Here is a 23,825-nt window from a genome sequence, read left to right as displayed (position 1 = left end):
CAGACGGGCCAGGATGGCGGCGGCGGCGGCTTCGGGCGAGGCGCGCCGGGTGCTGGTGTACGGCGGCAGGGGCGCGCTGGGCTCGCGATGCGTGCGGATGTTCCGGGACCGGGACTGGGTAACGCTGCGGGGGCTGCGGGCACAGGGGTGATTGGGGGTGCGGGGAGCTCCAGAGCCGCCCACAAGGGCAGGGAGAAACTGGGGGCCGCCTGTGCAGCCCCTGACTCGGGCGCCTGCTGGCGCACCCTGTCTCTGAGAGCTGGCGATCCTTGACACTTGGTGCGGGCCCTTGGCTCTGCAGGGGGAGTGGTGGAGGGGTTGAGTCCTCCGTCTCCGCCAGGCCCAGAAAGTCCAGGTGGCTCCAAGAAGAGAGTGGAGAGGGAAACTCAGGAATTAGACCGCCTGGCTCGGTTTGCCAGCCCTCGACTGTGGACAGATCGCTTAACGCCCGCGAGCCTCGGTTTCCCCGTTTGTGAAGTGGGGACAATGCTGGTGCTTACTCCTTGCCGGAGTTGTGAGGAATGAATGAGAGTAAGAGGTGTCGTTACATGTAGGTTACCTGACAGGTGATCCACGCTGTTCGAATGCTAGCCGGTTCCCTTCGCTCTGAAGCAGGAGTGGGGGATGTAGGGTCCACCGGCCACATCAACTTATTGGGTCTGGCCTTGCCAAGACACCCGCAGGCGGGCCTGCAGATTGAGTAAATATACAGCAGGCTAACATTTTGAAGTTGGTAATTTTGTATGGTCCGGGGATGTTGTTATAAATATCCAAATGGCCTTTGACAGCAAAAAACACTCCCTGGCCCTGCAAGGGCTCAGCCCGGGAAATGCCGCTGGCTTCTTTGCTTTTCACAGAATATCTCAGCTGCTTGCATGGGCAGGTACTCACTCCTAGAACCGGATGAGTGGAGCCGAGCTGGTAGGTGGCCAGGGACCCTTGACCCCAGCTGCACAGCAGGGCTCAGGACATGTGTCTTCTTTGCTGTCCCTTGGTCAGAGTCCGCTGTGTTGCTCAGGGCACCTTCCTGGGAGTTGAGTTAGCAGCTGCCATAGTTGTGGGCTAGGGAGAGTCCTGAGATCCCAAGGATTTTCTCCTCCTCAAAATCTAGTGTAGGAATATGCTTCTAAAGGAGTCCAGATGCACCACACCCTCCCTGCCGCCGTGCACCTGCTCAGGACCTGGAGTGACGGATGAGGTCCGCTTCCCAGGCTTGCAGAGATGGTGCACAGGAGTGTCTGCCTAGGCAGACTCTTCATCTCCCTCCATCCTCCTTGTCACTCTGCCTGTCACAGGTGGAAGGCTTGCTCCCCGCTGGTGGGGGTGTTTTGGTTTCCCTTTGACTTGGTAGAATTTACCTCTGACACCTGTTCTTCCCCCTTACTTCCTGGCACCTGTGTCTCAGTATCCCTATGTCCTGTGGCATAACAGTGATGAGTGCGATGGGATGGATGCTGTGTTCGCAGCTGATGGTAGAGTTGTTTACCTCTGGGGCCATTGGACCCAGGGACCTTGGAGGTTTGAAGGCAGGCTGGACTGGGTTAGGGTGCAGCAGGGCTCAGGATAGGCTGGCCCGAGCCAAGTGCACCTGTAAGGAGTGCAAGAGATCAGTTGCCAGTTCCTGTCCTTAGTGGGTTTTCTTTTCTTTTTTATTTTTATTTTTATTTTTTAATTTTTTGACAGGCAGAGTGGACCGTGAGAGAGAGAGACAGAGAGAAAGGTCTTCCTTTGCCGTTGGTTCACCCTCCAATGGCCACCGCGGCCGGCGCGCTGCGGCCGGCGCATTGCGCTGATCCGAAGCCAGGAGCCAGGTGCTTCTCCTGGCCTCCCATGGGGTGCAGGGCCCAAGGACCTGGGCCATCCTCCACTGCACTCCCGGGCCACAGCAGAGAGCTGGCCTGGAAGAGGGGCAACCGGGAAAGAATCCGGCGCCCCAACCGGGACTAGAACCCGATGTGCTGGCGCCGCAAGGTGGAGGATTAGCCTAGTGAGCTGCGGTGCTGGCCCCTTAGTGGGTTTTCATTTACAGATTGGAATGAATCCTTAATCCAAAAAATCCAAAATCCAAACATCTACAAAATCTAAAACTTTTTGAGGCCTGAGATGATGGATACCACAAGTGAGGCATTCTACACCAAGAGACTGTTTCCTGCACAAAGTTATTGAACATATTGTGTAACATTGTCTGCGGACTATGTGTATAAGGTGTATATGAAACATGAGTTCATTTCATGTTTAGACTCAGATCCTGTCCCCAGGATATCGCATTACGTGTAAGGAGATAGTCCAAAACCTGAATAAATCTCAACCCTCAACCCTTCTAATCGCAACACCTGGGATAAGGGGTGCTCACACTGTGAGCCCCGGATGTGTCTCCTCTCGCCCCGTTTCTGGGTGCTGGTCTTTGAAAAAAAAACAAACAAACAAACAAAAAACAACAGCCTGTTGTCTCTCACCAAAGTCGTTTTCCCTTTGCTCCAGTGGGTGGCCAGCATCGATGTGGTGGAGAACGAAGAGGCCAGTGCCAGTGTCGTCGTCAAGATGACAGACTCGTTCACGGAGCAGGCTGACCAGGTAAGTCCAGAGAGCTCCTGCAGCCTCTTGTGGGAGGGGAGCCCCTGGGAGGAACGCCCACCGTGGCTTCTTCCTTTCTCTGATTGCGACAGCTGTTTGTGGTCGGACATTTAACTTTGCAGTGAAGCTCCCAATTTTTGAGGCACCTGCATCTCACAGCTGAGTGCCTGGGTTCAGTGCTTGCTTCTGGCTCCTGACTCAGCTTCCTGCTGATGTAGACCCCGGGAAGCAGTAGTGAAGGCTCAGGTAACTGGGATCTTGCCACTCACATGGAGGCCCAGATTAAAATTCACCCTGGCCCAGGCCCACCTGCAGGGGGCTTTTGGAGAATGAAGCAGCAGGTAGAAATTCCCTCTGTGCCTCCCAAATAAGTTGAAAGTTGGTGGACAAATGAAATTATAAGATAAATTTATTTTTTTAAAGATTAATTTATTTGTTTGAAAGTCAGAGTTACATAGAGAGAAGAGAGGCAGAGAGAGAGAGAGAGGTCTTCCATCCGATGGTTCACTCCCTAGTTGGCCGCAATGGCTGGAGCTGCGCCGATCTGAAGCCAGGAGCTTCTTCCAGGTCTCCCACGTGGGTGCAGGGGCCCAAGGACTTGGACCATCTTCTACTGCTTTCCCAGGCCATAGCAGAGAGCTGGAAAGGAAGTGGAGCAGCCGGCTCTTGAACCAGCACCCATATGGGATGCCGATGCTTCAGGCCAGGGCGTTAACCCACTGCGCCACAGAGTCGGCCCCAAATTTATTTATTTATTTTTTTAAAAAGCCATTTGAGCTCATGGAAGAAGATTTGGAAAAAGTAAAAATTAAGAATACAAAGATAAATTATATTTCTAGTTAGTTTACTGTTCACTCCTGTTGGCCTATTCTCTTTTCTGTGCATATCATACTTTTATTATTTTACAGGTGGGAATACTATTGTATTTTGTGTTTTATAGTCAGCTTTGGTTTTAACTTAACCTTTAATTTAAAAACTCTTTCAGATCACATATACTCTAGTTGTGGGTATGTAATTTTTCAATTATATGGATCGGCCACAGTTTACTCAGTTTCAACTTATTGTACATTAAAGTTTTTTGCAGGTTTTTTTTTTTTTTACTCTTATCAAGAATACTACGGTGAACATTTTGATCTATGTATCTCCTTGTTTAGGATACATTCTAAAAGTGGAGTTACTGATAGATTATCTAAAATATAAAGTGTAGGAGTGAAATTGACATCTTGAGATTCGATAATTGTTTACAGCCCTTGTCTCCTCTGTTGAGGAACGGTGTTTTTATTCCTCATACTGTTTGTTAAACTCTTTACTTACTTCAGGGTTAATCTTATGAGTATCAGGTAAACTGAAAATTTATCTTTGTAAAAATTAAAGAGTGGGAATAGGAGAGAGAGGAGGAAGAAGGGTGGGGGCATTGGCAGGAGGGAGAGTTGGGTGGGAAGAATCACTATGTTCTTAAATCTGTATTTGTGAAATTTGTATACCTTAAATGAAATTTTTTTTTAAAAGTGAAGTTACTTAGGCCAAAGCATGAACACTAGCAAAACAGGTCATTTTTAATTGTAAAATTATATGTATATTGTAAAATGAGAAATCCAACAAGCTTGTATAAATTATAGGTAAACTGTGAAGTACCCCTTGTCTCTGCAAGATAGTGTCACCCCCTGGAAGGACGCATGTGGATGTCTGGGGACAGATAGCACAATGCTCAGAAGCAAGTCTGCCTCCTGGAGGAGCCGCTCCGAAGTGCCGCCTGGAGGAGTCCGTTTAACGGTCTTCGTGCCAGTGTTCCCAGTGTTCCGGCCCACACTCCCCAGGAAGCCCCCTGATGGTGGCTGTGTCATACACTGTTTTCACCACCACCACCACCCTGCAAGGTGGCTGGGCCCTCTGGTGGCTAGAAACACTGGGTTTGAGAGGCTGAGTGACATTGGCAGTGAGGTGATTAGTGGTGAATGAGTTCAGGTGCCACTTGGTCTGTGATGGGCTCTACTTTTCTGTTTTAAAATTTTTATTTTTGTTTTATTTAAAAGAGAGTGAGAGCGATCTTCCATGCACTGGTTCACTCCAAATGCTGGCAACAGACATAGCACAGGGGAGCCAGGACCTCAGTCTAGGCTTCTCACATGTATTGCAGGGACCCAAATACCTGCACTGTCGCCTGCTGCTTCTCTTACGCACATTGACAGGAAGCTGGAATCAGGAGTGGAGCCAGGACTCAAATGTAGGCCCATGTTGTGGGCTACCAAGTGTCGTCTAATGCCCACCCCGGTCTGCCTTGAGTTGTACCCTCCCTAGTGATCTTCACAATGTTTGCTTTTGTTTTTTAAAGGTTTATTTATTTATTTGAAAGTCAGAGTTACATAGGGAGAGACAGAGATCTTCCACCTGCTGGTTCACTCCCCAAATGGAGGAAACACCCAGGGTGTGGCCAGGCCAAAGTCAGGAGCCAGGAGCTTACTCCAGGTCTCCCACATGGGTGCAGGGGCCCAAGGACTAGGGCCATCTTCTGCTGCTTTCCCAGGTGCATTAGCAGGAAGCTGGATTAGAAGTGGAGCAGCCTGGACTTGAACTGGTGCCCATATGGGATGCCAGCCTAGCTGGCAGTGGCTTAACCCACTGTGCCACAATATTGGCTCTCATTGTTTGATGTTTTATGATCCTTGGCTTTTTTTTTTTAATGACAAATGTGTGAAGTAGGAAAAGACCAGCAAAGTGAAGAAGGAGAATGAATGTACAGTTCCATCATACAGTTAATGTTTTTGTTTGCTTCCGATCTGTCTCTCCAAACATACCTGTAAAAATCTAACAATTTTAAGAATAAAACAGTGGGCATAACTCTACTGCTCATGTGCTTTTTCTAAAGGGTCAGTTTGACAAAGGTTAGAATGTAAAAGCCAGATGGTTTATTCCAGAACACATACAATTGGCCCTGCCCCTGACATCGATGGGAATTGGTTTAGTGTATTCTGTGGATACCAAAATCCACTGATGCTCAAGTTCCTTGTATAAAATGATATAGTATGAAGGGTCTTCAGAAAGTTCATGAAAAAAGAAAGATTTCAAAAACATTTTAAATCATTATTTATTTGAAAGGCAGACAAAGACAGATCTTCCATCTGCTGTGTTACTCCTCAAATGGCTGCAACAGCTGGGGCTGAGCCAGACTGAAGTTGGGAGCTAGAAGCCAGGAGCTCCATCCCGGTCTCTCATGTGTTGGCAGGGCCCATGTCTTTGGGCCAGCGTCTGCTGCCTTCCAGGGCACCTTAGCAGGGAGCTAGAGCAGAAGCAGAGCAGCCAGGACTCAAACCAGGCACTCTGGTGGGGGATGCTCGCATCAGAATTGATGGATTCACCCGATGAGCCACTAAACCAACCCCCAACATTTTCTTGCCCAAATAAACTTTTAATTCCATTTTCCATGAACTTTTTTTGGAGTACCCTCATATTTACATCTGACCTATGTGTATACGTTAAATCACCTCTAGATCACTTATGGTCCCTAAAATAATGTGAATGTGATGGAAATAGTTGTTATATTATATTGTTTAGGGAATGATGACAGTGGAAAGTCTATACCTGGTTAGTACAGGTGCCGGTTTTTTTCCTGAATATTTTCCATCTGAGATTGGCTCATAGATAGGGAGGGTGCTCTGGTAGGGGCTACTGGCATCAGAGCTGATGGACTCACCTGATGAGCCACTAAGCAGCCCCCAACATTTTTGTGCCAAAATAAACTTTTAATTTCATTTCCCATGGTTCATAGATAGGGAGGGCTGACTGCGTTTTTGTTGTTCAAACTTAATATTGCTCTAGTGTTTGCTGTATTTAATTGACAGAGATTGGCCTTGATGAGTTTAATTGTAAAATTCTACAGGTAAATAATAAAATTAGTTGCCAGGCACCACTTTAAGTGCTTTGTTTACATTAACACACCTCATTTCCATAACACCCCAAAACAAAGTTTCTGATTTTATCTCCCTTTTAGAAGAGCATCCTGGTATTTGCCAAGGTTGGACAGGTCAGAGGTGGCACAGCTGGGATTTGAGTGTGGGGAGTTGGGGTTTCTTGCCTGTGTTCTTAATGCAGTGCTAAGCTGCTTCTGAGTGAAATAGCTTTATGGGCACAAGGACTGCTTGGGAGGGCAGTGCCTGGCCTGGGAGAGCAAGTGTGGGTCTCACTGTTTCCTCAGCTGTTAATTGCAGGTTTCCGATGTCCATGTGCGTTTTGAATGTGGAGGTTGTCCCCATCTCATGCACCTGTAAGACAAAGATGGAGCTATGCCTTTGTTATTTATAAGCTTAGCTTTGACTTATTTTTAAAGAAGATTTATTTATTTGAAAGAGTTACACACACACACAGAGAGAGAGAGAGAGAGAGAGAGAGAGAGAGAGAGAGAGAGAAAAGAGGCAGAGAGATCTTCTGCTAGTTCACTCCCCAAATGGACACAATGACTGAGCTGGGCCAGGCTGAAGCCATGAGCCAGGAGCTTCTTCAAGGTCTCCCACATTGGTGCAGGGGCCCATGGACTTGGGCCATCTTTTACTGCTTTCCCAGGAGCATTAACAGGGAGCTGGATCAGAAGTGGAGGAGCTGGGACTTGAATTGGTGCCCATATGGGATGCTGGTGTTATAGGCTGTGGCTTTAACCCACAGCACCAAGCACTGGCCTCTAGGCTTAGCTTTTAAAATCTCTACCTAATTCCATAAGCTTGCTCTCTTCCTCAGTTAGGATTTTCTGGACAAATTACATGACATTCAATTTTTGTTTTTAATTTTCTGGCAGAGGAAATTCAATTACAACACAGTGAATTGTAAAATTGGCCTCTTGGGCAGGATACCTTCTAGTGGGAGGAGATAAAGAAGTGAGAAAGGCACTAACTCTGTAGAAGACTGTTGGGTAGAGAGCAACATTTAAGAAGAAATAATTTAAAAATGTCATTTTAATTTACCTAAAAGGAAAATATATATGTTGTACAAAAATAAGTCACACAGGGACATTGTTGCTGCTGTTCCTTGCTTCCCGACAAAGTGGGACATCCTGGTGAAGCATGGATTCTGTGCATACACAGATGTCAGGGAGATGATCCACCCTTGGCAGCTGGGCTCTGGGCTCCTGGCAACAGGATATGGCTTAGGAACAAAGAGAGAGAGCTACTGAGGCTTCTCAGGATCATAGGAGGAAAGTCAGCAAAAGATAAATCAGGACGAGGCAGAGGCCAAGGGAAATTCTGGAATATTCTTCAAAAGAAAGTGTTCAATGTGGAGTCAATATATAGAGAGCATTGTCTTTGAAGGAGTAATCGGAGGCCTCAAAAATTACTGGGGAGAGAGGACTGAAGTGCTACTGGGAGAAGAGACACATGGTCTTGATTTGAGCCCTATGAGGATGGATCTTAATGAAGCCATTGAAACATCATCCCAGCTATTCTGGAGAAATAAGGAAAAGAATTGTGGTTGATGGCAAAACTTTTTATAAATTCTAACAAGAGGGCATGCATTTATCGTCAGTGCCTTAAAATTTCAAACAAACATAGAAGTAGAGAGAGCATTGTATTGAAGACCCCCATCCATTGTCTTCTCATTATTTGCCAATATTTTGCAATTGGCTGTATTTTTTTTTTGCTCTGGATTTTTATGATTTCTGAGGCATTTTCTTTGAGCTAAAGGGATGTTTGGAGGGTGAGGGAAAGAGTAGACTTGATCGTCTCAGATTATAATTGTGTGATCTATAGAGAGTCTGAAAGGAATGTACCTGAATTTTGGCTCTGGGCTGTGAAGCTCAAGGTGATTTTTAAAACCTTTTTCCTATTTTATTAAATTTCTTATTTCCAGGAGTGCTTATATCCTGAATTTTTAGACTGTTTATAAGGAGACTCTAGATTGCTTTAAAAATCATATTGAAATGTCATTAGACTTCGCACCTCAAAATGCTCCTGGGAGATTAATTGTACATCTAAGTTATTGCCAGGTAGCGAAACTGACTTAAAGAGAAGAGAAAAAGAAATGGAGGTTGACTGTAAAGACAGCAGCCTGTAGTGGTTCACCCTCCATCTGCATGTTTCCTGTGTTCAAGGTGACCGCTGAGGTTGGCAAGCTCCTGGGAGAAGAGAAGGTGGACGCAATTCTTTGTGTGGCTGGAGGATGGGCTGGGGGCAACGCCAAATCCAAGTGTGAGTTCTTTTCTGAGTTAATCATTCATCTCATCCTGCTGCTTGTCTGGTTGACGTGGATTGGTGGTGGCCTTGGGGCCAGACCAGCTGCTGTTCTGTGTCTTCCAGAATGTTTATAGTTAATGTTTCTGTTCTACAGAGTGGAAAAAAGCTTCCCATTCAGGGGGACGTGGGGTCTGATGTCTCTAGTACAGGAAGAGTGAAATCAGTATTGTTTCTGCCCCAGGGCGTATTCATATTCAGGAATCAGAGGATGTGTGTCAGTGGAAGGGATCATCTGAAGGTTGAAAGAAGTCAAAATTGAGCTTTTACTGAAGCTGATTACATTTTCAACTCTTCAATATAAACATTTCCAAACATACAGAGAGGTTGAAGAACAGTTCAACAAACACCCTTATGCCTTCCATGTCGATTCCATACAGATGAGATCTAGAGTTGAGCATCTGTAATTCAAAAATTCAAACTTCAAAACTTTTGAGCACAGACAAGACCCCACAAATAGAAAATTCCACATCTGGCCTCGTGTGGTGAGTAACAGTCAATACACTCATACTACAGATAGTCTGTATAATTATCTTCAGGCTATAAGTAGAAATCATAATTGAACATGAAACATATGTTTAGACTTGGGTCCCATCTTGTTATATATGTAGAAATATCCCAAAATCCAAAAGAAAAATAATCTTAAATCCAAAAAACTCAGAAGTCCAAAGCACTTCTGGTCCCAATCTGATCTGATGAAGAACGCTCAATCTATAACAGTTAACATTTGTCCTACTTGTGCCCTGTTGTGCTCTCTTGCTTTCTTGTGTGTGTGCATTCTGTGTGTATCGTTGTCAACTGTTTGAAAGTGAGTTGTCACTTCATATTTCAGCACATAACTACAAAAAATAATAAGCCCAGTCTCCTTCATTATCCTGAGGCTATTGTGCCTAAGGGAATTAGGAGTAATCCTAAAAGATTAACAATACTTGATCCATATTCAAATTTCCCCAGTTTATTCTGTGGTTTTTTTCCCTTGACCATTTCACTCAAGGGTCCTGCCCTGTATTGTGTTGCTGTCATTTTTAGTCTCTTAATCTAGAAATTATTTTCTTGTGATAAGACTTTGTCATGCGTCCAAGGCTTTTTTCATGTCCTCAATTTGACCGTCTCTTCAGGGTATCATTGAATTTGTTCCTCTGTTCCTGATATTTCCTGTGAACTGGGGATTAGCTCTGGAGACTTGACTAGGGTCAGGACAAACATTTTTCAGGCGAGATTTCGTCCTAAGTGATGTTGTATTCTTCACTTTACATCACACGGGAAGCTCAGTATGTCCAATTGTCCCACCCTTGGGGGTGCCAGACTTGATGTTTGGTTGCGGTGGTGACTGCCAGCCATCTGTTGTAAAAGCATCTTTTCCTCTTTGCCATCCATGAGTAAGTGATTTGTGGGATGCTTCTTTCGAAGTGTGTGATTGTCCCAAATACTTTTCACCTCAACCACCCATCCATTCTTCCTGCTTCAGGTTACTACACTGGATGTTGGGAGATGGCTGTCTTGGTCTTTGTGTTGCTATAAAAAATGCCCGAAGCTGGGTACTTTATGAAGAAAAGAGGTTTGTTTTGGCGCATGCTTTCAGAGGCCCAGGAGATGGCACTGGTGTCTTCCTGACTTCTGGTGAGGCTGTGTGCTGCTCCAGGCATAGTGGAAAAGCCAAGTGTGAGCCAGCAGATGCAAAGAGGGGGGTGTGGGCACGGGGAGAGATGGGGTAGCTGGCCTGCTTTACAACAACCCTACTCAAGGCAGCTCATCACAGCCCACCAGAACAAGCTCACTCCTGCGAGAACTAATCAAGTCTTGAAAGAACCAACTCTGTCTTTGGAGAAAGACATGAATCCAGTTGCCAAGGGGTGGCCTCATGATCTAATGACCTCTTGATGTTCCCACCACATCTCAATACTGTTAGAACTAGGACCCAGCTTTGACAGTCTTTGGGGGACAAGCTATATCCAAACTGTGGCGATGGTGGTTTTCTAACTTTCATCATCCCTTCTATATTTATTTGGCAAAGCTATTGAGAATTGAAATTCTGTGAGCCACACTTAATTGTGAGATTGGTATTTTATGGGATGGAGAAGTTGACCTAACAGCCTGATAATCTTCTGTGTGTTTTTGGAGCAAGAAGTGCTAAGTAGGGCTCCGTCAGTTTTCTAGTTCATCTTAGCAGGAAACTGTAATTCCTTGGCTAGCACCTGCCAGTTCCTCCTGTATCAGGAGGGATAATTTCTGGGCCATGGGGTTCCCTGTGTGCTGTGATTGCTCGGTTGGTGGCATGACTTGTGTTACAACACATTCATTCTTACGTTTTTGGCAAGGCCAGAGAGTTAAAACAGCATGAAATGGTTGTTGTTTCAGCTTTCTTCTAAAGAGCTTTCAAAGTTGGCATTAAACCTTCAGCCATAAAAATTGTAGCTCTGTAAAAGCCCTCTCTATGGCTGTATGGTGATAGTCTTCTGGAATTTTATCATGGGTAAAACACGACATAGGCTTTAGGTTCTTATTTCACATCTAATGTCCTTCATAGAGGAATATACTCTTTGAATTAATTGCCAAAACAGCAACTCCGCTAATTCCAGATTATTTGCTAAAAATTATTAGCTAGAATGTTACTAAGTGAGGAAGCTGAAATTTGAGTGATGACATAGCTCGGATTTGAACCCGTGTCTCTTTGACTAGTGATCCTGTGTTGTTGTGCTAGGTAGACAGGGATTGAGGAGATTGGGAGGGGTTGAGGGGGCTTCTTTGAGTGTAGGGCTTTGTGTGAGTTGAGCGTTGCGCTTGCCCTTTTGGTTTCCATCCTGAGAACACTGAACCCATGTTTCCCCCCCCACAGCTCTCTTTAAAAACTGTGACCTCATGTGGAAGCAGAGCATGTGGACGTCCACCATCTCCAGCCACCTGGCCACCAAGCACCTCAAGGAAGGAGGCCTCCTGACCTTGGCTGGAGCCAAGGCAGCCTTGGATGGGACTCCTGGTAAAGCCATTTTTCCCTCATCTTTGAAGTGGGACTGCTTACCTTGCCTGCTGGGGCTACTGGGCACTTCTTTGGGATGAGGGTTAGTAAAGCCCTTGACCCTCCAGGTGTTTTGCAGTTGGATTAATTTGGTTTCCTTTTAGGCCAGCATCTTTTAGGGGAGGGTTCTGGCGGCCTCATCGGGCTTATTTATCTCTGATCCACTCAGGAATGGCTTGTGTTGTAGAGATTAATTAGTTCATAGACACATGTTGTTATGACCACACAGTATCCATGGGTTCCAGAAAGCAGCTCAGAGGTTGGAAATAGCCAAGGCTTTAGAAGAGAGACTAGGGTGTCAGTACTTCACCCTAATCTCTGACCAAATTTCTGCTGTAGCCTTCTTAACTGAAAATAGTCACAGTAATATCCAACTTGAAGAGTAGCAGGAAAGCTGTAGAGGTGGAAATGGGTAGAAGGTGCCGAGTACATGGGAGGCAGTAGAAAGGGGTAGCTTTTCCTGAGTTCCCATTAAGCAGCTGCCCGCTGCTTCCTGTATTAACAGTAAGTGGTATGTTCTTATGTTCATTGTAAGTGGTAGGTCTTAAATTTGCAATGAAGGGTAGGTCTTACTACAGCCACTCTTTCCTTTTCACAGATAATCTCATTTAGTCTTGGGGTAGGCATCATTATCTTTTTCTAAAAATTTATTTATTTTATTTGAAAGCTAGAGTTATAGAGGGGCGGGAGGGGGAGAGAGAGAGGGAGGGAGGGAGGGAGGGAGGGAGGGAGGGAGGGAGAGAGGGAGAGGTGTCTTCCATCCACTGGTTCACTCCCCAAATGGCTGCAATGGAAACCAGGAGCCAGGAGCTTCTTCCAGGTCTCCCATGTGGGTGCAGGGACCCAAGGACTGCTTTCCCAGGCCATAGCAGAGAGCTGGATCGGAAGTGGAGCAGCCTGGACTGGAACTGGCTGGGCATCGTTATCTGTTCTAACTTAAGCGTTAGGAGACTAAAACTTAGAGAGTTAAAGTAATTTGTATGAGTTTATGTAATAAGTAAGTTGCAAGTGTACTTTGGACTCAAATCCTGACCATTTCCAAATTGTGTGCTTTTTCTATTACATCATGGAGACCTGACTTTCCCTGGGCAGATTTTGCTCCTTGTGTTACTCTACTGGGCCTGCGACAGATTGGGAGACTGAGACAACAGAAATGTATTTCTTGTGATTCTGGAGGTTGGAAGTCTGGCATCAAGTTGTGTGTTCTGAGGGCTCTCTCCTTGGCTAGGAGATGCCACCTTCCCACTGTGTCCTCACGGTCTTCCCTGTGTGTCTGTGTCTTCATCTCTTCTTACAAGAACGCCAGGCGTGTTGGGCGAGGGCCCAGTTTCATGATCTCATTTTAACTTTCTTCCCTCTTTAAAGACCCCGTCTCCAATACAGTGGGGATGAGGACCTCAGCTTAGGGCTCTTGGGGGAATGCTCTCCCCACTGGGAAGGGCTGAAGGAATTTACACTGGGGGCACAAGGAGACAGGATGTGTCTCCCTGCACTACCTAAATTGAACTCTTATTAAAAAGGGAGGCTGGGGGAGAGCTTTTCTGGACCTTGTTAGTAAGAGGCCTTGGACACCTCCTCAGTTTTCACGTAACTCCCTCAATTCTGAGGCTCTGATTAGTAATTTCTTGCCATTCATTTCTTATATTTCTGAGAGCATTTGATCTTGGGTTCATGGCTGCTGCAATAATTAAAACTGTGTAAATGTTAGATGTGCATTTGGTTGAGATCTGAATTTCATTAAAGGGGACACAGCACAGAGGCACTAAAACTAAATAGGAAGATGAGTAATAGCCTGACATTTAAAAATCAAAACCCTAGGGCTGAAAGACTTGTTTGTTTAAAGAACAAGATCCTGCTTGGTTTGTAAGTACAGGTAGTTCTCGGCTTATAATAGTGTTTTGAGGCTTTTTGGAGTTCACTGTGGTGCAGAAGCCTACCCCTATATCTGTTCTGTTGTACACTGCAGTACAGTGGTCAGCACATTATGTGAGATAGTCAATGTTTTGCTATCAGGCAGGCTTTATGTTGGATAATTTTGCCCAACCATAGACTAATGTAAGTGTTCTGAGCACATTTTAAAAAATATAAATGATTATTTGAAAAGTAGAAAGGAAGCAAGAGAGATAGACAGAAAGATGGAGAGAGATCTTCCATCCTTTGCTTTTTTTTCTCTAAATGCCTGCCTGCAATAGATAGCTAGTGCTAGATAAGGCCAAAGCCAAGAACCTGGAACTCAATCTGAGTGTCCCATGTGGGTGGCAGGATCCCAAGTCTTTTTTTTTTTTTTCTCTTTTAAAGGAATAAGGAGAGTTTATCCCCATTCCTTTTTCCTCCCTCCCTTCCTTCCTTTTTTAAAAGTTATTTATTTATTTTAAAGAGCCATAGAAACAGACGGAGAGAGAGAGAGAGGGAAAGAGAGAGAGAGAGGTCTTCCATCTGCTCAGAGAGAGAGAGAGGAGAGAGAGGTCTGCTGGTTCACTCTCCAGATAGTTGCAATGGCCAAGGCTGGGCCAGGCTGCAGCCAGAATCCAGAAGCTTCATCTGGATCTCTCACATGGGTGGCAAGGGCCCAAGTCTTTTTTTTTTTTTTTAAGGAATAAGGAGAGTTTATCCCCATTCCTTTTTCCTTCCTTCCTCCCTCCCTCCCTTCCTTCCTTCCTTCCTTCCTTCCTTCCTTCCTTCCTTCCTTCCTTCCTTCTTTCCCTCCCTCCCTCCCTCCCTCCCTCCCTCCCCTTCCTGCCTTCCTGCCTTCCTGCCTTCCTGCCTTTTTTAAAAGTTATTTATTTATTTTAAAGAGCCATAGAAACAGATGGAGAGAGAGAGAGAGGAGAGAGAGGTCTGCTGGTTCACTCCCCAGATAGTTGCAATGGCCAGGGCTGGACCAGGCTGCAGCCAGAATCCAGAAGCTTCATCTGGATCTGTCACATGGGTGACAAGGGCCCAAACACTTGGGCCATCCTCCACTGCTTTTCCCAATGGCTTAGCAGGGAGCTGGATTGGAAGTGGAGCAGCCAGGACATGAACCAGTGCCCATATGGATGCTGGCATTGCAGGTGGTGGCTTTACCTACTATGCCACAACACCAGCTCCTCAGGGTCTCGAGTCTTGAGCTATTGTCTGCTCCCTTCTAGGCGTGCGTTAGCAGGAAGCTGGATTGGAACTGGAACCAGGCCTTTGGTGTAGGACGCAGGTGCCCTAAGTGGTGTCTTCAGCCCAGTGCCAGATGCACATCCCGGCTTTACACTTGAAACAGCACGGGAGTGGGGTTCTTAGGGACACTGTACCTTTAATTCTGTTTTTTCCAGGAACTTGTTGAAGTACCCTCATTTGTCAAAATTTGCTCAAATGGTGTACCTGAACATGTATAGATCATTGCCCTTCAATTATTCCTCAGTAAATTTGCATTAGGAAAAGGTCACGTTATCTTGAGGTGTTTGACCCCTGATTACAGAGGAGAAAACTAACGTGCAGTGATGTTAGGTGATTTCTTGAAGACCACCTAGCTTGTAGCTGGCCAGTAAGCCAGTAAGGAGCAGACTGGCCAAGCGATGAAATGGACTAACTCAGTGGTTGTACTGAGTGCCTGCTTGGGCAGTGGCGAGCTGAGGCTGTGTGTGTGGGAGGCTGGCTGCACTCAGGACTCCCTGGGCGAGCCCAAGGCAGGGAGTGGATTCGAGCACTGCCTTGGAAAAGGAGGTTAGGAATTTGATAACTAGAGCTTAATGGAAAACACAATATATTGTTTTTTTATTTAAACATTTTTATTAGTCAGTTTACTAATTAAAGCATGCAGTAAAAATTCAAATGAGATTAAAATACAGTGACTAGGAAGCCTCCCTCTTCCTAGCCCTGATTTCTACAGCACTCCCTCACCACAGTCTTGTGTGTCTTTCTGGAAGTATTTTATGCATATTCTCTCATGCATCCGTGCACTCTCACATGAACATTCACATGAAAATAAAATGGGCATAGAGCTTAAACCATGGGCTGCTTGTATGCAATATCAGAGTGCCTGGGATTGGGTCTCACTGCTGCTTCCTGCTAACATGCACCCTGGGAGGCAGCAGGTAATGACTCAAGTCCCTGCCACCCACGTGGAAGACCTGAGCTGAGTTCCTAGCTCTTGGCTTCCGTCTGGCACAACCCCAGCTATTGTGGACATTTGGGGAGAGAACCAGTGGATGAGAAATGTGCCTGTCCTTTGCTTTTCAATAAATAAAATTTTAAAATGTTAAATAAAATTTAAAAATTTAATAACGACAACCAAAAAAACCCCCAAAACCGAGAACCCCAAAGCACCACTGTCATTTGACGGACCTGTGCAGGTGACTGTGCCTGGCTGTGTTCGCGTCATCTTAGAGTATTGTGGAATATCGTGAATCTGCGGAGTTACTGGGAAGCACACACTTCCTTTAATGAAACAAAGCTCCCAGTTTCTTCGCTAACTCAGCCACAGGTTTTGAGGGCTGACCACTTGATGAACTCCACCCTCGAAGAACTCACCTATTGCTTTTTCCTAACAGCAATGAATCAATACTTATTCAGGGCCACTTTTTGGGCTGGGGATATGTTGGTAAATACAACAATGAAAATCTCTGCTTCAGGGGCTGCTGTTTAGCCTAAGGGTTAAGACACCTGTGTCCCTTGTTAGGGGAGCCCTGCCTGGATCTGGCCCCGAACCCCTGCTTTCTACTAATGCAGACCCTGGGAGGCAGTGGCGATGGCTCTAGCAACTGAGTGCCTGCTCTGCAGCTGGGAACTTGGAGTTGATTTTCCTGGCTGCCAGCTTTGGCCTGGCTTTTATAGGCATTTGGAAGATGAACCAGCAAATCAGAGCTTTCTCTTTCTCTCTGTCTGCCTCTCTCTCCACCTCAAATGAATAAATCAGTCTTTGCCTCTGGAGTTTACCTTGTTCTGGGAATAAGTGGCTTTTGTGCCCTGTTTCGGGAAGCCTTGTGATTTGGACATCGGTGTGACGTTGAGCAGGGATGAGCCAATGCTGAGCGAGCCGCTGACTCGTGCCTGAGGCACAGGGATGAGGACCTGGGTTCCAAGCCCTGGCCTTCAGTCCAGGTTCTGGGTTCTTTCTGGTTGCCGTGAGGCTGCTTCTCATGAGTCTGGGAGCTGTCTTGCTTTCCTTGCTGTTTCTAACACTGAGTGTAGGGACTCCCAGGCAGCAGAGGCTGCCTCTGGCTTTGTAGGCGGCAGAGTGAGGCAGGTGCGTGTGATGCTAATAAGAAAATACTAGTGCCAAGGCCAGACTGTAACACCAGCCATGTCCAAGGAAGCACAGGCCGCCCTCCCCATCCCTGATAAGGGAGTGCCCCTAACTGGCGGCAGACCCGTGGTTGATAGGGAGGGGAGTGATGCGTCATCTTGACAGTCTGAGCGATGGTGAGCTATGGGACAAACATCACTCGCTTCCCACCCCAGCCCCTGGAGAGCATCTCCCAGGTCAGGGGCTTAGCCAGGCCCCTTGTGCACCAGGCTGTGCCTGCAGCCCACGCGGTCAGTGGTCCCCGACACCTGCGGGTTCCCCTTGTGGATATCCTCTCCTTGATCCTTGGCAGGGCCTTGTGGACAGGTTGAGATCTGTGTTCCCACTCCCATTTCCAGATGGAAAATCAGGCTCAGGGGACCTGATTTTTCTGGTGCTTGGTAGAGCAGCATTTTTGAACTCCAGGTCCAGAACTGCCCACGACCCCTCATTGCCAGCTGAGGATAAAGAGGAGTCACCCTGGTGGCCTCTGGGAGCCTGTGTTCTTGGAAAGCCCCAGTCCACCTGCCCCTGTTCCCCTCTCTTTGCTTGCTATCTTTTTGTGGGGGGTGGGTGGTGGGGAACCCTGGAGGAAGGCAGAGGTCAGGTGCAGCTGTGGTGGAGGTTTTGGGGAACAGTTGCTCACAAGAAGTTTGTGCGTCCCTGTGGTCATTCTGGTGGCCACTGGTAACCGAGCTGTTTTGTCTCCTTCCCCAGGGATGATCGGCTATGGCATGGCCAAGGGTGCTGTGCATCAACTTTGCCAGAGCCTGGCTGGGAAGAACAGTGGCATGCCGACTGGGGCCGCCGCCATCGCCGTGCTGCCGTACGTGCTGCCTGACGCTGTCCGCTGCTGAGCACCCGCCTCGGTGCAGGGTCACCCTCCCCCAGGGACGTGCGTGTGCCAGCACCTGGGGTCCTAAGAGCCACCAGAGGCTCTGAGATACTTGTCTTAGGCTGTGTGTGCTGCCCTAACGTGATACCCAATGCTGGGTAATTTGTAAACTACAAACTTCCTGCTCACAGATCTGGAGGCCAGGAAGTTCAAGGTCAAGGCGGCAGCTGGTTGATAACTGGAGAGGGCCCGCTCCTCATAGATGGAGCTGCCTGTGTCTCCTCTCATGCCTCTCCTCTCCAGCCTCTTTAACACGGACCTCACTGCCATTCGTGAGAGGGGAGCTCATGTGACCTGGTGCCCTCCTAAGGGCCACCCCTTAGCACTGTCACATCGTAGCTTGTTTCTCAGCATAGAAATTTGGGCATGGGGACACGCTGAGCACATAGCAGGGCTTCTTCAGGCTTCAGATTGTTCCGGGCTGTCCAGGATGGTTGAGAAGTGGAGGCATGGGTCTGTTGTTTTTGTCTCTTTTAGTTCCTGTCTTTCCCCTCTGCCTCCTTACTCCCTATGAGAGTAGCATGCATGTTTTCTTTTACTGTGTGTGGGTCTCTATTACGAGTCACTGTAAGGTCAGCGTGTGTGTGTGTGTGTGTGTGTGTGTGTGTAGGGGATGTGTGCAGAAACTCTGAGGGATGTTTGCATCGCAGGAAAGTGTGAGGGATGTTTGCACCTGTGGTTGGGAGGAAGGCACCAGACAAGGGCAGGTACCTGGAGGCATTGCGTTCCTTCTCACTTGTGGGATGCGAGCATCGGCCAGCCTGGCTGGTGCCTGTGGTCCTCTGACCAGGACTTGGGGCTGCTCAGGGGTTGCACTGGCTGGCTTTCCAGCTCCCTTTCAGTTGTGAGGCTCTGTGATGCTGTGAGCTGGCTCCACCGATGTCTTGAACGATTGCTGAGGCCTGAATATTCTTGGGAGAGTCAAACGCATCTGAATTCTGTATTCTCTTGCTGAACATCTTAAGGTTTCCAGGGAAATGGTTGCATTTAAAACATTGAGTATTTCAGTGTCCCCTTATTTAAATGAACATCAAGTCCTTAGAAATGAGTGTGCTGTATTGTAGGGAGTGAATGAAGACTTGACAGCAGTTTACTTCAATAATTATTTTTTAAAACAGGCAACATGTGGCTCTTTCTATTTTGTTCTTGTCTGCCTGGAGGGTTAGTCACAAAGTGCCTCACTGATTTGCATTCAGATGTGAATCCTGTAGATGTGGGCAGCTCCCTGGTTTCTCTCTGGTTGCCCTCCTGCCGAGCACCCCGTGTAAATGTCAGCCTTGGTGCCCGAGTTGGTGAGGGGGGTGCTGCAGGTCGGCCTTTTCCCGGCCAGGGAGGACCAGGCACCTGTGAAAGTCGAGGTGATGCACAATCACATGCTTATCTGTGCACTGCAGGGTTACCCTGGATACCCAGATGAACAGGAAATCAATGCCGGACGCCGACTTCAGCTCCTGGACACCCTTAGAATTCCTGGTTGAGTGAGTATCACAGTGATGTCTGTGGCTAAGCAGGCACCAGCCCCCCTTCTCTGCCTTTTGTGGGCTGGAGGACAAGCCTGTGTTTCCTTGGATTGTCAACATGGGGGGTCGTGGAGGTGACAGGGTCTGAGGGTTGTGGTGCATCAGTGCCTGGGTTTGGAGACAGGCAGTAGAGTGGACGGGTGGACGGTGCTGACTTGAGTCCTGGCTCCCTCACTTACAATCCGACAGACTGAGCCTCAGTTTCGCTATCTATGTGACGAGGTCCATGGTAATGGTTGGGAGGATTAGAGTGGTCATGTGTGCTGACCTGTGGCAGGTGCTAAGTGAACCTCAGCACCTATTCGTGCGGTTCCTGCTCTAACAGGGAGCAGCTGTGTGGGAGGAAGACACTGAGCCGGAAGGTCTGGGGCCACGTGGCTGAGTCAGTGCTGAGTCACGACCCACAGAACGTGGCCTGTGGTTCCCAAATCCTGTTCAGATGTCGGTGAACCTGGGTGGCATTTACTCTTTCATGTTTGCCTGGGTCTCAGCCCCCTGACCCCTCTATTTAATAAGCCTGTCTTCGCGGAGCACCCATGGTGGCCGGGTGCCGTGCTGTGCTAAGGTACTAAGGCGGTCACTGCCTTCCTGGAGCCAGTTGGGTCAGGAGGATCGATGAGGTGACCTCACCCGGCAGTGCCAGTGTCTAAGCCGCTTTGATGGCTGTTTGTACAAGACATCTGCAGAGCAGGATGCACACGTGGCCTGGTGTTGCCGTCTCCTCTAGGTTAAGTTTGAGACCTTTATTCTGGGTTTGAGATAAGGACTCGCAGAGCCCTTGCTGCGCCAGCCACTACTCTCAGCACTTCCTATTTTGTTATTTAGTGCCCATAGCAAACTCCATCCTTAGCTAAGGCTTGGAGACTCCGTGATGTAATGGAGAAGGGGATGAGTGCTTTGCCGAAGATCACCCAGCAGAGCAGGATGTGACCCAGGCAGTGTGGCTACAGAGCCGTGGCCTTCCCCAGTGTGCCACAGTTGTTTCCGCCTGTGCCAGAAATCATGCCTAATGCTTGATTTGCAAAAAGAGAGAGAGAAAAAAAGTAGGAATTGTGGGAGAACTCACACTTCAAATTGCCCTTGGGTTTGACTTTCTTTCTAGAGTCAGTGGTCCCACCCACACTGGAGAGAGACGGGGATCCAGGACCCAGGCTCAGGCTCTAGGTGGGGGTGGGGTGTCTGAATTCCTGCAGAGCCACAGACCCCCAGAGGGTGTCTTGCCCCAGACAGTACGTTCACCCGTGTGTTATGTCTGAAGACTTGCCAACAAGCTGGCTAAAGTTGGCTGTGAAACGTTACCTTGCTTGCCCTCCACTATTGGAATGCCCTTGCTCGCCTTGGCCAAGCTGCTGCTGGAGGCACCCCGAGCCCTACACGTCTGAACGTACCTGGTCTCCCTCAGAGCCATCCTCTGCCGAGCTCTGCTCTGCCTCCAGGGTTGCAGGGAGCCCTGGTAGCACGCGGTCTGTGGAGCTCACGCGTGTTTCGTGGCTTGCTGAGCCCCTCAGTGGGAGCCTGTGTGACCTGGCTGCTCACCGTCCAGTCTAGCCCAGAAGGTTGCAGATTGGCACCAGGGCTGTCCCAAGAAGTCCCGAGTACTCCCCAGTTAAAGAAGGCCCAAGGCCTGGGCGCATTGTCGAAGTGGGTGATGTGCTCAGACGCCAGTGTTCTGTTTTAAGAAATCATCATCCTCTTGTTCTTCCTGTGACTCCTTCGCGCCCTTGTATTCCTACCTTCTCGGGCTTGCATCTCTTCATGCAGAGCGAACTGTGAAGGTGCCCCCACTACCATATTTAACACTTTATTGCACTAATCCATTTTTTAAAATTTTTTTCCATTGCTTGGCACACCTGGGATGCTCTATAAATATTTGCTAAGAAAAAAAAAGAGCTAATTTCCTCTTTCTCTTACATTTCTGAGATAGTAATATAGCAAAGTATAAGGTATTGTGCATATGTCACTTAGAAGTCATGAATTAATAATCTGTTTTAATCACTTAAAATCGTACCACCGAGTTATAAAGAATTCCAACAAGGCAGAAAAATACAAAAATGGAAGTTAAAGTCACCCCACTCCTGTCCTTCCTAAATAAGAATGAGTAAAGTATTGAACTCACAGGGAACCTGAGTATTGGGCTGTGAGGCTTGGTGGCTTTTTCACGGCTTTTGTAGTGTCCTCCACTCCCAGAATAATTGATATGAATATAAGCACAAATAAAGGATTTTTGCTTTGAAAATATAAAGCATCTCTTCTTTGTTCTAGAACTTTCTATGACTGGATCATGGGGAAAAACCGACCGAGCTCAGGAAGCCTGATCCAGGTGATCACCTCGGACGGAAAGTCGGAGCTTACCCCGGCATATTTTTAAACTACATCTCAGCACCTGCAAAGGCCCGTCTGAAAACTCACTGACGTATTTCGCTGTGTCCTTGTGTGGTCTGTGCCTAATGTAATCTTCGTGGTCCAGGATAGTGGGTCCTGTTTCTCTCTCACCTGATGTTCATCTGCTCTCCCAGGACGGTGTGATATGTTCATGTGTAATAAAAACATGTGGGCGTGCAGGCCTAAAATTGCATCCTCCAGCCTGTGCTAAACATAAGTGGTGACAGGAGGCCCTCTCTGCCATCAGCCGTGTGTTGGCTCACTTTAGACCAGTCGAGTGGTCTGTTGGCATGGGGGGCGTTTTGAGGGCCGAGGTATTTTTGAATGTCATGTTCATGTTGTAGATGTAGTTTTTGCAGCCTTGATTGAAACTGCCTTAAAACTCCTTCTGTGATGTCGGCAAAATCCCACGTACCGTGTCGCCAAGTCCTTTACTTGCACAGTTGCTCAGTGTCCCTGGCTTAGGACTGAGCGAGCGAGCGAGCTGCTTGTGAGTGTGTGGAATTTTTTTTCCCTTAATAAACACACTTCATTTATCGTGTTGTCTCCTTTAATCAAGCTGCACCATCCATACAGGGGTCATAGAGGGATGTAATCGGACCTTGTAATCTGGTGTTCTCAAACAGGGATGGGTTCCCATCCTGCAGTGAGTTCCTACAACATAGTAATAAGCCGGAGAGTCTGTCTTGGGCGTGTCTCAGTGTGAGGGTGGTGGGGTGGCCCTGGGCTTTGAGGAGTGGCTGTGCACATGATGGACATGGGCTGCTCTGTTGACAGCCAGTGAGCTGATCCAACGGGGTTATTTACAGAGGCCCAGACAGGCTATAATTCTGTTCTCTGCAGTAAGTGTCATAACCAAGGCCAGAACCTCAGTCACCAGACAGCTGCTATTTTTAAAGCCCTTTACCATGTGTATATTTTCTTTTTTTTTTTTTTTAAAAAAACATTTTTAGGTATGCAATTCAGTGATATTTAGCACCTTCTCAGTGTTGCACAACCACCACCTCTCTCTGGCTCCAAACACTTCATCATCCTCAAAGAAAACTCCAGGGTCCTCGAAGCAGTTCCTCTCAACATGCCTCCATTAGCCCCTGGCAACCAGCAGTCTTCTTTCTGTCCCCATGCACTTCTCTGACCTGGTTATTTCACAGAAGCAGAATCATACAGGGTGTGACTGTGTCCACCTCCTTTCACACAGATGTTTTCTCCTTCCACCTTATAGCATCTATTAGTATTTTATTCCTTTTTGTGGCTGAATAGTATGAGGGGATCTTCTAAAGTTCATGGAAAATGTTTACCATGGAAAAGCTATGTGTGGATTTCAAAATTATTTTTTGCTCCAAAATAGACTTCTCTTTTTAATGCCCCCTTTCCACAAACTGAAGTCCCCTTGATTATACATGGAGGTTTTGTGGATTCATTGACCACTGGTAGACATGGAGCGATTTCCACCTTTCGGCTGTTGCAGATGGTGTTGCTATGAAGCACGAGTGAGGATTTGTAGACTCGTTTCCAGTTCTTTCAGATTTATAAGCAGGCATGAGATGGCTTGGTCATCTCATCTGACGGAACTTGTGAAAGTTTATTTTCATTCCCCAGGTTTTTGAAATCCATATATAGTTTTTTCTCCAAATTTTTGCTGACCCTGCCTATTTATTTATTTGAAAGGCAGAGTTACAGAGAGAGAGAGGGAGAGAGAGAGATCTTCCATCTGCTGGTTCACTTCCCAAATGGCCACAATGGCTGGGGCTGGGTCAGGCTGAAGCAGAGAAACAGAGACCAAGAAAGACAAATCTGTGTGCTGGGTCACTCCCTAAATGCCTGCACTAGTTGGAATTGGGCCAGGACAAAGCCAGGAGTCTGGAATTCAGTCCTGGTCTCCCACATGAGTTGCAGGAACCCAATCACTCGAGGCATCGCTGCTGCTTCCCAAGGTCTGCATTAGCAGGAAGCTGGAGTCAGGAGT

General features: G+C 47.3%; 1 protein-coding gene across 1 annotated transcript; it reads left to right on the top strand.

The window, feature by feature from the left end:
- The first annotated feature begins 13 nt into the window (after positions 1-13).
- On the top strand, positions 14-21,845 carry QDPR (quinoid dihydropteridine reductase). The gene is made up of 7 exons (NM_001319581.1): positions 14-118; positions 2,482-2,574; positions 8,651-8,747; positions 11,626-11,766; positions 17,780-17,888; positions 19,352-19,435; positions 21,740-21,845. Exons 1-7 carry the CDS (start codon positions 14-16, stop codon positions 21,843-21,845), a joined length of 735 nt encoding a protein of 244 aa, NP_001306510.1.
- The last annotated feature ends 1,980 nt before the right edge of the window (positions 21,846-23,825 follow it).

This window comes from Oryctolagus cuniculus, chromosome 2 (genome assembly GCF_964237555.1).
Source record: "Oryctolagus cuniculus chromosome 2, mOryCun1.1, whole genome shotgun sequence".
Classification (NCBI taxonomy): domain Eukaryota; kingdom Metazoa; phylum Chordata; class Mammalia; order Lagomorpha; family Leporidae; genus Oryctolagus; species Oryctolagus cuniculus.
The sequence above is the reverse complement of the archived record's forward strand: the minus strand, read 5'-3'. Positions and strand labels throughout refer to the sequence as shown.